General features: G+C 39.7%; 1 protein-coding gene across 7 annotated transcripts in view; it reads left to right on the top strand.

The window, feature by feature from the left end:
• Window positions 1-14,332, top strand: part of ppfibp1b (PPFIA binding protein 1b) — a 173,567-nt gene that overhangs the window by 91,006 nt on the left and 68,229 nt on the right. For 5 of the 7 annotated variants that reach the window (XM_060839720.1, XM_060839725.1, XM_060839723.1 and 2 more), the window contains 3 exons: window positions 5,727-5,819; window positions 10,928-11,039; window positions 12,495-12,527. In XM_060839720.1, the coding sequence (XP_060695703.1) occupies window positions 5,727-5,819; window positions 10,928-11,039; window positions 12,495-12,527 (238 nt within the window). The remainder of the gene's footprint in view (window positions 1-5,726; window positions 5,820-10,927; window positions 11,040-12,494; window positions 12,528-14,332) is intronic. The other 2 variants (XM_060839724.1, XM_060839722.1) reach the window with 1 other exon arrangement.

Below are 14,332 nucleotides of genomic sequence, written 5' to 3'. Positions count from 1 at the left end.
GTTTTTTGGTGCACCAAAAAATGGGAGGAATTCCAGTGGGATATATTCCATAATTATTCTATGCCAAATCGAAAGTCATGGGGGACTTTTGGATACCCAACTTACTAAAATGTTTTTCCTCGCACAAAAGGAAAGGATAGTGAATAGTTTCTTCCCGTCTGCCTCTAGAGAGGGGAAATTTGGAAAACACAGAAGAAGAGACTGGGTCCAACCCAATCTCCGTTCCCAAAATCTTTGCCAAGGAATTCGCTACGCTGTCCCAATATCTACCAATCTTATGGCATGTCCACAAACAATGAGTGAGAGTACCAACTTCTATTTTACATTTAGGGCACATTGGGGATGCTCCTGCTTTGAACTTTGCAAGTCGCTCTGGTGCCACATGAACTCTATGAAGTATCTTCAATTGAATCACCTGAGTTCTATTACAGATAGAGATCTTCCTGGCATTTTCCCAGATCTCTTCCCACATCTCTAAGGAGATTTCCATCCCTAATTCTTGACTCCCAAGTTTTAAAAAATTGTTCCATGTCTTTCGATACCTTATTACCGGGCAAGTGGTAGTGAGTACTGACTGAGGGTGCACCCATTGGCCGAAGCACACTCCTTTCCATATCTGATTTATATAGATTAGTCATTAATTGGTCTTTTTTGTATGAAATCTCGTACTTGAGAATATCAAAAAAGGTCCTTGCTGGGCAACCCGAACTTCTGATGCAACTTTTCGAAGGACATGACCTCCCCATTGAACAGACCTCCCGAACAGAAGATACCTCTGGACTCTCATTTTAAATCCAGCATCAGTCAGGCTTGGCTGAAATCCCAACGTTCCCACTATAGGGGTAGAAGGGGAGATTTTTTGTAAATTACCCTCATCCTGTCACAACATTCTCCAAGCTTTGATTGTAAAATTCCAATTGTATTAAATACAATGATCCATAATAACTCTCATCTTATCCCCTCGTCAATCTGCTATTTATGAAAATTTTGCTTGGGAGGCCTCCATATCCAACCAGATTGATTGTGGGTCACAGGAGACCCAATCAGATACATATGATAACAGAGAACTCAGTTGGTACCTCCTGAAATCTAGAAAATCCAGACCTACCCTTACTTGTGGGAGCTGCAACTTGTCTAATTTAATAAGGGGCTGTGTATGACTCCAAATAAAGGAGCCAAGCCAACCATAGAGCTTACGCAGCCCCTATCCCGGCAACATCAAGGGGAGCATTCTCATAGGGTATAATAGGCGAGGTAGAATATTCATCTTGACCAAAGCTATTCTTCCTAGCCAGGATATCAGGAGATCTTCCTAGCGTTGGAGGTCCTGTCTTGTTTGCTCTAATAAGTGTGTATAATTAGCTTTATGTAGCTGACCAAATACTGGAGTAATAAAATACCAAAATAAAGAGAGCCTCCCAGTGACCACCGAAAGGGGAAGCGGGATTCATCCGGAAAATTGGATATGCTGGTAAGACCTCCCAGCAGCATGGCCTCTGATTTCATAAAATTAATTTTGTGACCTTAGAACATACCAAATAAGTTAACCACTTGAATTAGGCGGGGCATAGATATCAATGGATCATTTAAGAAAAGACGGATGTTGTCCACATAGAGAGTGGTTTTATGCCTACCCTATCCTAACTCCGGGACCATTATATTTGGGTCAGTTCGTACAGCTTCTCCCAACAGCTGAATCACTAGTGTAAATAGTAGTGGTGAGAGAAGGTGGGAAGTTACCCTGACTTTGTGAATAATTATACATATCTATAAGTGGTCTGGCCAATTCGTCTATATATTCTTTATAGAGCTCAGCATGGAATCCGTTTGCTCCAGGTGCTTTACTGCTCTGGCGTTGCCTTACTGCCTCCTGGACTTCCTGGGTTGTCAGCGGGAGCGTTCAAAAGCGGCACCTGCTCCAAGGTTAGGCCTGAGAGGGCCAGATTTTTTAAAAAGACTCCATCTTCCTTGCTCTATCCTCACAGCCCTCTGACTTTTACAATTCAAAATAGAACTTTCTAAAGGCTGCATTAATCTTTCTAGGATAACAAGTCAGAGTACCGGCACCTCTAATAGACGTAATGGATTGGGGAGCCTTTTTCTTTCTGGCAAGGTATGCTAGATACCTGCCCAGCTTATCACCATATTCAAATAATCTCTGCTTTGCAAAACGTATCTCAACATCCTGTATTCCTCTCCATATATTAAGGCTTTAAGTAATATATACCATCCTGACTCCTCTTTTATCTGGCTTAGCATCCCGAAGGGAAGATTCTTCCGGATAAGAATGGCCACGCTCCTACTTTTTGAGCTAAAAACTTAAAAGAACACCTGGTCAAATCCACCCTGTTGCAGCTTCGAATGCTCCTTATCCAGTAGACATGTCTCCTGTAGAAGGGCTACATCAACCCTCTCTTTTTTTTAAAACTTGATAATATCTTTTTCCTTTTAATTGGCGAGTGGCTTCCCTTGACATTCCAGGTGCACCATTTAAATGAATGACTAGCCATGCTCGTTCAAGCAAGTCCGAGACCTCCAGAAGGAAGAACCCCACTCAAAAGACATTGAGTTGAGACCATAAGCAATTCACACATTAAAAAACCTTTAAAACAGCTAAGAACTACTCCTAAAGCAGATAATATAAGACAAAATTAAAAGGAGACTTTCCCCCTTGTCTTAAGGAGGCACTCCTCCCTTCCAGTAATCGCATCATAACACCTCCCAGCTGAAGCCATGCCCTTGGCCCAGACATTACAAAGTAAGATAAACAAATGCCAATATCTTCTTATACAAGAATTAAAGATGGGTGACCAACCCACTCCCTCCTCATTATTACCTAGGCACTCTTAACAAAAAAGCAACATCAAATATATAAAGTTTCAGTCACAGCAAATATTAAGGAACAAAAAACAACTCTGAAACATCTAGGCAGAAGGAGGAAACCAGAGGTTAGATTAGTGTGGTGCTGGAAAAGCACAGCAGGTCAGGCAGCATCCAAGGAGCAGGAAAGTTGACATTTCGGGCAAAAGCCCTTCATCAGGAATGGAGGCACGGAGCTGGGGTGGGGGGGGGGGGGGGGGGGGGGGAGGTGGTGCTGGGGAGAAGGTAGCAAAGAGTACAGTAGGTTATTGGGGGTGGGGATGGAGGTGATAGGTCAGAGAGGAGGGTGGAGCGGATAGGTGGGAAAAGAGATTTTCCTGCTCCTCGGATGCTGCTTGACTTCCTGTGCTTTACCAGCACCACTCTAATCTAAACTCAGAAACATGCTCCAACAATCGGATAAACTGAGCAAGTTATAGATAAGAGTCAAAATAAAGAAGCCTCCCCCCCCCCCCAAACACCGATCCGAAGTTATACACAGATCCTCCATGACTGAAGTGCAGTGTTGCTGGGTATTGCATGGAATATTGAATATTTAAATCCCTCAGACACTTCTTTACCTCATCATACGCCTTCCTCTTGCGAACTACAATTGGAGAGAAGTCCTGGAACAGCGTTATTTTGGAATCCTTTTTACCATGGCTTGGGGATCCTTCCCCACAACTCTGCAGACCTCCAGCAGCAGTGTTTATCCCCTGTAGTGCTGAAGTCGAACTAGAACCAGGCAGGGAAGCTGGTTCGACCCTGGCCTGCGCACAGCAACCCGATGGGCCTGCTCAATCTGCACCCGGCCCAACTCAGACTCTAGCTTCAACAGCTGTAGGAGCCATTGCCCCTAAAAATCCAGAAACTGGCCTTCCTCCTCCCGTTCAGGAAGCCCAGTAACTGAATACTTTTCCGACAACCTCTGACCTGTCCCATGGAGAATTCAGCAGTGGTCTCAGAGGCCGTGGCATGTTGCTCTGCCCCTCCAACACGCTGCCCGAGTTTCTCAATCTCTTGCTTCTACAACATGACTGAGATCAACTCCCACCTGGACAGGGTCTCTTCAATCGACGTGTCGATGTTCTCTCGGAGCTATCACAAACTCAGTGATCCGGCTCGCGTCTGCATGTAAGTCTCCCAGGGCACCGTGGATGCCTCTATTATTTTGGGTGGGGGGGGGGGGGGGGGGGGGGGATGGCCTGGCTGTTGTGAGCTCAGTGATCCTTTACCTTTGGTCATTTTAAAATGTATCAAACTGCTAAAGTTTGATGCAGAATGACCAAAATTGCTGGGAAAGAGGCTATTTTTAGTAGTTTGGAAAGTGAGGGGAGGGTAGGTACCCCATTTTGCCTTGGTCTTGGGCAGAGCTCAACAGATTCAGACCTACTGGTCATCGTCATCTGAAATCTCTTGCCTAATTTCTTTTACTGTCCTATGACCTGTTTGCCTTTCTGCATATTGGTGGCATTGCCCTCTTCTCCTTCGGTGTGGCATCTATTTGCTGATTTCCCTGTGCCGAGCTGTGAAATAGGCATAGGCACAGAATGACAGTAGGCCTAGGAAGACAAATAGCAATAAGAAATCTAGGTAAGCATTGGTAGAAATAGGCAGGAAAGGCCTTGAAAGCACAGCAGGAAGTGGGGATCTGCAGGGAGGACAATGATGGAAGCAGTAGAAAGTGAGCAATTATTGCCTATGGTGGCTTGGCATTAGTGGAAAATGCACAAGAAGGGCCAAATGAGGCTGTAGGCAGAGGAGTGGCTCAGTATAGGGAGCAGACTGAAGTGGAGCATTAAGTAAAATTTCTTTAATTACACAAGAAATGTAGTGTGGGAGCATGCTTCCTCACAAAGTAGAAACATAATTAATGAGACTACCCTTCACATTACCTGGGAAAGAAAGCTTGGACAAACAGTGCCATCTAACATTTGATGCCTGAAAAATGAGTATGATGGTTAGTCAAGAAAGAAGAATCTATAAGTAACCCTTATTGAAGATAAATGCATACCTGAAAAGAACATTTGTGCAGCTAATTCCAAGTGTCCTTTTTTCCTTTCATTCAAGCATTGTGCGTTTATGCTTGGGCACTAAGGTTAGTAAGTTTGAGAAATCTGGCATATTTTGCCTACCTTTTCACTGAGAATCTTTGTGTATTGTGAATGGAAATATTCAATGCAGAAGTAAATGGACTGTGCGACATTCAATTGAACCCAGTTGTAGTGCCTTCATGCACAAAGTGTTTACATATCGAAATGTCCTACTTTGTGGCAATTTTATAATCGCATTCTTTATTTTTTAGACAGGACTAACCCTGGGAAATAATAAGTGTTTGCATAGATTGTGCTGTTCTTACACTTGAAATGCCAGAATCCTCTGAAATTTTGTACATTGCACGGCAGTAGGAGCTCTGCATTTGCACAGCTGATGTAATCTAATTAACCTATCCCAAAGTATTCAGGTACTCTTCCCATGCCTTTATGCTTCAGCTTGCCACTGGATCCATTCTAACTTCCCCAGTTAATGTATCTCAACCCTATCATTTTAGTTCTATTTGTACAAGAGCAGTTTGTGGCAAAGTTTAGGCAGGAAATTCAAAGTTGACTAACAAGTAGTCAATGCTTTATGTAGAATAAGTTTTGCTGAATTTGTGCCTGACGTTTTAAAATCATTTTGTTTTACATAATCGAAAGACAATAATATTCGTACATTGCTAATAGTTCAGTAATTATATTTGTATGCTATATTGGAGATCTTTAAAAGTATTTTGAATTTTTATATTTACAATTTTCCAGCTGCATTACTCTGAATGACTATGGTCAGTTGATTGTATGTGTAAATTGAAACTTTGTTTTTTGTTTTAGGGGTTATTTCAAGAAGTTAATGATCTAAGAGTAAAAGTGGTTGAAATGGAAAGTGAAAAAATGCAGTTTGAAAAGAAACTGAAATCAACCAAGGTGAGAAGATGGATGAAGTTTAATTATATTAAATTTAATTATGTGCAATCGGTGGAAACATTTGAATTGGTTCACCCTGGGTTGGGAAATGTGACTTTTCATTTTAATACACAATCCACCTGCCTCTTTCTCAGGCCTCACCCGCACATAACAGTATTTTCCTTTCCTAGCCATGAACATCTGTTGATAAGACAGCAAAGATAAGATACCGTGCACTACCAGTTCTGGTATAGGTGAGCCCATGATGAGGTGCAAAAAGAAAATCTTGCATGGGTTGTATTTCAAAGATTCTCCACTTCTATGCATTGTAGTTGGTGTACTTTAAAGAATGTTTACTACTTGAGTCTGGAAATCCACAACCCCAATCCTTAAATTTGGATTACAAGTATATTTAATGTTTACTAAGGTATAATGTTTATTAAGGTGTTATATTTACAGAGAGTGGTAGTGGTAATGTCATTGGATTAATAATACAGAACACCAGGTTACTATTTTGGGTCATGCTTCAAATCCGATCATAGCAGATGGTAAAATTTGAATTCAATGAAAATTTGGAATAAATTATTACTAAAAGTACATTTGGTTCACTAATGTTGTATAGTGAAGGAAATCTGGCATCCTTACCTGGTCTGGCCCATGTGATTCCATACCCACTCCAATGTTGTTGACTCCTAACTGCCCTGTGGGGTAATTGAGGATGGGGAATAGATACTGCCCTAGCCACCAATGCCTAAATCCTTTGAAATTAAGCAAATAAAAAAAACCTCAGTGTTATCTGTAACATGATAGAGCTATCAGAAACCAAGCCTGTAAATTGCATGTTTATGCACAGTGATATTTGCAGAAAAAAGGAAATTAATCGAGGCTTATCCTTCCGTCACCTGCACTGGATTATTCCAGTTTTGGAAATGATGGATGGAGTGAGCTTGAATTATCATGTTCTTCCTTTTCTGAAGTCAACACTGGATACTACGAAAGTATAAGCAATTTTTCCATTTTACTAGCATCTTGTACCTTTAAAATGTTTCTTTTTAAACATGGAACATTTGAGAGTAGCATTCACTAAATAATTATATGCTAAACAGAAACATGAAGTTGCTGGAAACATTTACAAGACAATTCACAATTATTACTGCTGAAAATGTGTTCTGGAAAAGCGCAGCAGGTCAGGCAGCATCTAAGGAACAGGAAATTCGACGTTTCGGGCATTAGCCCTTTCCTGTTCCTTAGATGCTGCCTGACCTGCTGCGCTTTTCCAGCAACACATTTTCAGCTCTGATCTGCAGACCTCACTTTTTCCTCGAAAATTCGCAATTATTAATAAGGTTAATTTGGTTGTACTTATTGAATGTGTTATTTATATTGGGTGAACTGTGTGTTTATTTTCCTTAATATATTGGGGCTGTTTTTTTCTGTATGTAATCTAAACCACAAGGCAATGAAACTGAACGACTGTGTTGCATAGTGAGGCTTGTCTTTGTAGGAAATGGGCGAAACTTCACTTTAGGTGCCAATGCTCTACTTTGAACTCAGTCAGTTTTTGGGTCCTGTAGTCATTCTATTTGAGTACAGAATTGCACCATCTGGTGGTGATCATCCTAGATTCCATAGGTTATTAGCTTTTCTTCAGAAATGTCCTTGAAGTAACAAACATGCAGAGGATAATATGGAATAAATGATGCGAGACAATTTAGTTAGTCCACATAGATGTTAGTACAGAAATTAACGATATTCTTAGGGGGTTGATTGTACATTATGGGTTATGGATGTTTTGAGCTTACCAATGTATACTCATTCCAACTGTAGAATCTTTGTGCCTGTGTTCCTGTATGTATCATTGCGTTAGGGCAGGCTTTAAAATTCGGTTTTATGCTGCAATAAATCAGTATCAGTGTGGGTTAAAACCATTTCACACTATTTCCTAATGTCCTCCAATGGCAACGTGCACATCATTGAGTAGCATCAGGAGTCTAAGGTTTCTACTCCATAGCCCTTCTCTGCAATGGGAAGTTTCTTGATCAAAACTTGATGAGATATGGCTGTTTATAAGCTGGAATCTGATATGTAAGCAATCTGCTCTTGATTTAAATGACTTTATCTGCACGTTGATTTGGTGGAAAACATCTTGGCTCTTCAAATAACATCTATTAGTCCAGATGAAATCCAGTTTACAAATGTGGAAGGTCAAATCCTAGTGCAGAAAGATGGCTCGTTATTTCTCATCTAATTCCTTGCATATAGTTGAGTGAGTGCTAATAATACCTCGTTTTATACGCTGGAAAAAAAATGTAATCGTTAACTGAAATTAACTTGATATTTGCTAGAAATTATTTTAGCCATGTTAATAATCCAAGAGTGTTAGTATGTTAACTCTCTAAATAACTTGAAATGGCGGGGAGGTGGCATTCTTGTGCTTGAATCTTTGAATGATAACATGCTTGTGTAACTATTTAAAGAATTACAGTTCTAAAAATAGTGGCAAGATGTTTATGAATAGTACTCCTCTGCTACTCTAGCTTTGCCTCTTTCAGCCTCTAGCTTTCTATTTTTGTATTCCTTCGTCTCTACCAGTCATTAATGGCTAAGCTCTCTAGCCTGAAAATCAAGGTTGGTCAGATGCAGTACGAGAAGCAGCGAATGGAGCAAAAATCTCAAGCATTAAAGGTGTGGTGGGATTTGGCTTACCGGTAAAGCTGTGCTCTAACTTCTGTCTGAACTGTTTCTTTGTGCTAATGTGACCATATACGTGTGTCTGTCAAAAAGATGAATGCAAAAACAAATCATCAATTAAAATAATCTTTGCATGGAATTTTGTTTTCCTCTATCTGTATTTTTGCACAGCTTTGTTTTCTCATAGTATCTCCAGGTTTTCTTTTCCAAAAAATAAGTAATGTGAGCATATAGTGGCAAATACGGAATTTGCAATCTCTGTTCTGACACCAGTCTTTTCCAGCATGCGTTGCTTTTAATTTGTTACAGTTTATATTTGTAAAGTTTAAACAAAAGCTGGTAGTACTCTTTGTTAAGCTTCACCTGTGATTCTGTCAAACAACTTGCATAATATCTGTACATTTTTATATTCTTCATGATCTATGTTCAATCTGCTTGCATGTATTAGTGTTATTTTCAAAATTATAATAATCTTGCAAAAGTATTTTGATTTGTAGTGAGTAACCTATACTGGTGGTAAAATGTATTACTACAGGAATTAGAACCAGAGATATACAGCATGGAAACAGACCCTTCAGTCCAATGTGTCCATGCTGGCCAGATATCCTAAATTAATCTGGTGTCATTTGCCAGCACATGGCCCATATCCATCCTAAACCCTTCCTATTCATATACCCATCCAGATGTCTTTTTGATGTTTTAATTGTACCAGCCTCCTCCACTTCCTTTGGCAACTCTTTCCATACACACACCATCCTTTGCATGAAAAAGTTGCCCCTTAAGTCCCTTTTAAATCTTACCAAGGTCATTTAGTTTTAAAATGTACAACAGATGGATGGCAAGAATTTGTTGACGTAAATATTTATTCCTAGATGAATCATCCTCTATTACAAATTTTTATTTTACATTATGCATAGTTTTTAAATGAACCATTATGTTGCACAATCTTCTAATTAATCAGGTTTGTCTTTTTCTAAAAATCATACTATTATGCTATTAAATTTCAGGCAAGAATTAGCGATCTTTAACACCATCTGTACTTGGGGGTGGGTAAAAAATTTTAACATTGCTTGTGATGCCCATAAATGTCTTTAAAAAGTACAAGCAAGTGTTTAAGAAAACTGAAAGGAAATGTATTTATTTGAGATATTGCTTGGATACCTTTTAGATAATACATTTGTATGGATAAAATATAAGAATGTGAATGGAAAAGCGCAGGGTGGGGTGGTGGGGACCACCTGTGTTTGTGAGCGGCCAGGTGTTGTGCTCTGGACTTAATATTGAGTTTGAAACATTACAGTTGTCTTGATTTAATATTGAGTTCAACACCCTCCGATTGTGAACCCACTCCTATTGTCTCTTTGTCTTTGTTTTTCTTGGATTCTCTGTCAGCATGTCCTCCAGTAGGAAATATTAGAAGCTCCAGTTCTATGATCTGGAGAAGCTGGTCAAGGATACAAGCTGGTCAATGTGCAAACTATATAGCTAAGTTGCACAATAGTTTCTACCAGCATAAGTGAGGGCAGAAACGTTAGAGGGCATGAGTTTGTTGTGAAAAATTGTTGCAAGAGAGATTTGTTGAAAAGTGAACATTTGGCATATTCTTCCAAACAAATAGTGAAATCAAATCCAAGATGTGTCCAAAATACATGAGTGTTCTAATATTAACAGTACAGTAGTGGATTGCATTGGTTTCTTGTCTTGGAGTATTTTTCATTTTGTCTTAAAATAAATAATCTGAATTCTTAGTTACTGGGAAAAGTAGTGAATAATAAACTCTTTTACTCAACTGAGTGCATGGTATCAGTACCACAGATGCTTTTGAGTTTTGAGTTAATCCTGCTTGACATAAGGTGTAAATTGGTCATATGGTGTAAGCTATAATATGTTGGCCAAAATCCACTTCTTAGCAAAAATATGTATTAAGCATTTGAACCTATATTTCTGCAATATTTGTGTAGCATTATCCTGAGATTTTGATGCAAGTGACCTTCTAAATTTTTATTTTGAAGCATTGTGTGGTTAAATGTTAACTCCTAACCAAAGAAATAGTTTATCTAACACTATGATAAAATTCTTGGTTATGTCTAGGGTGGAGAAGAGAGAAACTAAAGAATGACCACCATTAACTTACTCCAATTATATTGCTATCAGCTAATGATGACTGGCATTAAATAAAATACCATCAGAGCCTCTGCTCTGAAATATCCCACTCAGAAGTTGAGAATAATCTTTGAGCAATAGAAATACATTTTCCATCATTAATATTAGTCAAATTCAAGATAAATCTTGCTTGTAGCTTGCGCTATTCATGAACCCATTGTTCCAATGTGAAGAAAAGACCAGAGTACTTGTAAGCCACCTAAAAGATCATAACTATCTATTCCTTTATACATTGCAAATACTGCTTAAGGCATTATACTTTTGCTACAATGTAGGATGAGCTGGTGCAGCTGAAGGAACAGTTGGAACAGAAAGATGCTGAGATCAAGAGGCTATGTTCTGAAATGAGTTTCAAAACTGAAATGGATGAAAGTGACAATGGGGCAGGTAAGAGGCATAATTCTATCGTGTGCAAAAACTTTGCCTTCCTCTAACTTGAATAGAAGATTTTAAAGCTCAGCATGCCACCTTAAATTCATTTGTTTTTGGTGTATGTTTTAATTCAAGCTTGTGATCTGGGTGTCACGGATAACATCCTAATTTTGTTACTTAATATATAGAGATCTTGTGTAGGGCATGCAGTTCTTGTTCAAACTTTCTTCCTGCCATTTTCCTGATTTTTGGACACTTAAAATTTATCACAGGATACTGGACTGATTTTTTTTCCCATTAAATTTTGCCAACCTTTTATCTGTCTCATCTTTATTTAGTCCATTTAAGTTGATTTTTGAGGTGTTTTGCCCAGTATCCCCAAAGATTTGTGGTTGAGAATTGGCCTTTGGTTGCATGTTACCCATGGCAGAAACCTGTGACTTGAATATATATTCTTCTTGAATTGAGACACAACCAATGACAGAATGTTACAAAGACCCATGTCGTGAAATCGTCAAAAATTTGTGCAAGAAAAATAGGCCACTTACCCCATCATCTGCTTGCTGAAAAACTATTGAAACTTGCATAGTTTCTGGATGTAGGTTTGCTAGCTGAGCTGGAAGGTTCATTTCCAGACTTTTCATCACCATACTAGGTAACATTATCAGTGAGGCTCCATATGAAGCACTGGTGGTATGGCCTGCTTTTTATTTATGTTTAGTTGTCCTTGGATTGGTGGTGTCATTGCCTGTTCTTTTTCTCTGGGGGTGGTAAATGGGATCCAAGTCAATGTGTTTGGTGATAGAGTTCCAGTTGGAATGCCATGCTCTAGGAATTCTCGCGTGTGTCTTTGTTTGTCTTGTCCTAGGATGGATGTCATGTCCCAGTGGAAGTGCTGTCCTTCCTCATCTGTATGTAAAGATACTAGTGAGAGAGGGTCATGTCTTTTTGTAGCGAGTTGATATTCGTATATCCTGGTGGCTAGTTTTCTGCCTGTTTGTCCAGTAGGTGTGTGTTACAGTTCTTGCAAGATAATTTTGTAAATGACATAGGTTTTGCTTGTTGTCTGTAAAATGACATCACCAAAGGAAATGATGTCACCAATCCAAGAAAACCTAAACACATAAATAAAAAGTGGGCCATACTACCAGTGCTTTATCCAGAGGCTCACTGATGTTACCTTGTAGGGTGACAAAACATCTAAAAACGAACTTTCCAGCTCAGCGAGCAAATCTACATCCAGAACCTCAACCTGAGCTACAAATCTTCTCAACACTCGCGTAGTTTGTTCTGTTCTTGCCATGCATAGGGCTTCTGCAGTTTGGAAACGTTTTCTTTGGTTTCTGAATCAGTTGCAAGTATTCATTGTACATACTGTGGTTTTAAATTTACCCCTTTTTTTTCATAAACTAATGAATTACTTTTTTTCTTGGATCGGCATTACATGACCTGTGTGAATTTCCTGCACAGAGGAAAGTTATAAAAAGAAGCTGAAGGAAAAAAGTAAGGTCTTGGTATCTTGTTTTGTGAATGTGTACTGATTGCATCCAGGTGCCTGTGGGTGATGCTATGCCACCCAATTGCATCAATTTGCATGCTCGATTAAGAGATTCCCCAAACCTACCTGTCTTCATCTGTAATCCTGAGTTGTAGCATTGGAGTAAGGTGGAAATTGAGTTGTCTGAAAAGAGTGGATTTATGCATCCTGTACAGATTCTGATTTTTGGAATTTAAATTAAACACTCATTTGTTACAGAAATCCTTACTAAGACCATAGTCAGTATTGGCTGGGTTTGGCAGGAAGGAAAATAAAGAATAATTGCACAAGTATTCTGTTTCTGCCTGATATGATGATGCATAAGGAGACAGCTTAAGGTAATGGAGCCCCTAGGGGACAGTGACCATAATATCAAATTTACCCTGCAATTTGAGATGGAGACACTGGAATTAAATGTAAGAATATTATCCTTTGAGAAAAGATAATGACAAAGACATGAGGGAGGAGCTGGCCAGAGTTGACTGAAAGGGAAGCCTAGCAGGGGTGACAGTAAAACAACATTGGCAGGAGTTTCTAGGGTAATTCGGGAGGCACAGCAGACATTCATCCCAAGGAGGAAGAAATATATTAAGGGGAGGATGAAGCAACCATGGTCAGGGACAGCATAACAGCAGTAGAAAAATCATACAATGTAATGAAAATTAGTGGAAAGCATTTAAAAACCAGTAAAGGATCACTCAAAGAAATAAGCACAGAGAAGGTAAAATATGACAGTAAGCTAGCTAGTACTATAAAAGAAGATAGCAAGAGTTATTTTAGATATCTAAAAAGTAAGAGGGAGGCGGGAGTGGCAAATGAGGCTGGAGAAATAGTAATGGGGAGCAAAGAAATGGCAGAAGAATTGAATCGGTACTTTGCATACGTTTTCACATTTGAAGACACGAGCAGCTGACTAGAATTTGTGTTGGGGACAGAGGTGAATGTAATGGCCATCACTCAGGAGAAGGAAAACTGAAAGGTCTAAAGGTGGATAAACCACCCAGGCCACAGACATTGTAACCTGAAGTTCTGAAGGCAGTAGCTGAGGAAATGTCAAGACATTGGTGGTGAGCTTTCAGGAATCACGAGAGTCAGGAAGGATCCCAGAGGACTGAAAAATGGCTAATGTAACTCCTCTGTTTAAGAAGGAATGGAGGCAGAAATAGGAAACATTGGACTGGTTAGACTGGCCTCAGTGGTAAGATTTTGAGTCCAATATTAAGGATGAAATTGCAGAATGCTTAGAGTCAGCACATTTTTGTCGGAGGAGGTTATGCTTGACAAACCTCAGAATTCTTTGAGGAGGTAACAAACAAGTTAGACAAAGCAGAGCCAGTGAAGATCATCTATTATGGATTTCCAGAATGTCTTTGACAAGGTGCCGCACAGGAGGCTGCTAAATAAAATAAGACCCCATGATTAGGGCACACGAACAGGATAGAGGACTGGCTGATTGGCAGAAGGCAAAGAGTAGGCACAAAGAGGTCTTTTTCAGGATTGCAGCTGGTGATTATTGGAGTTATAGAGTCATAGAGTCCTACAATATGGAGACATGCACTTCAGCCCAAACTGGTCCATGCCAAGCAAAGTGTCTGTCCATGCTAACCACATTTCCCTGCACTTGGCCCATATCCTTGCGCCCACACCTCCACACTCACTTCCCTCCAAGGCCCCAAGGGATCCTTCCATATCCGCCACAAGTTCACCTGTACCTCCACACACATCATCTATTGCATCCGCTGCACCCGATGTGGCCTCCTCTATATTGGTG

The sequence above is a fragment of the Hemiscyllium ocellatum genome, chromosome 19, assembly GCF_020745735.1.
Source record: "Hemiscyllium ocellatum isolate sHemOce1 chromosome 19, sHemOce1.pat.X.cur, whole genome shotgun sequence".
Classification (NCBI taxonomy): domain Eukaryota; kingdom Metazoa; phylum Chordata; class Chondrichthyes; order Orectolobiformes; family Hemiscylliidae; genus Hemiscyllium; species Hemiscyllium ocellatum.
This window is presented reverse-complemented; position numbering and strand designations above follow the sequence as displayed.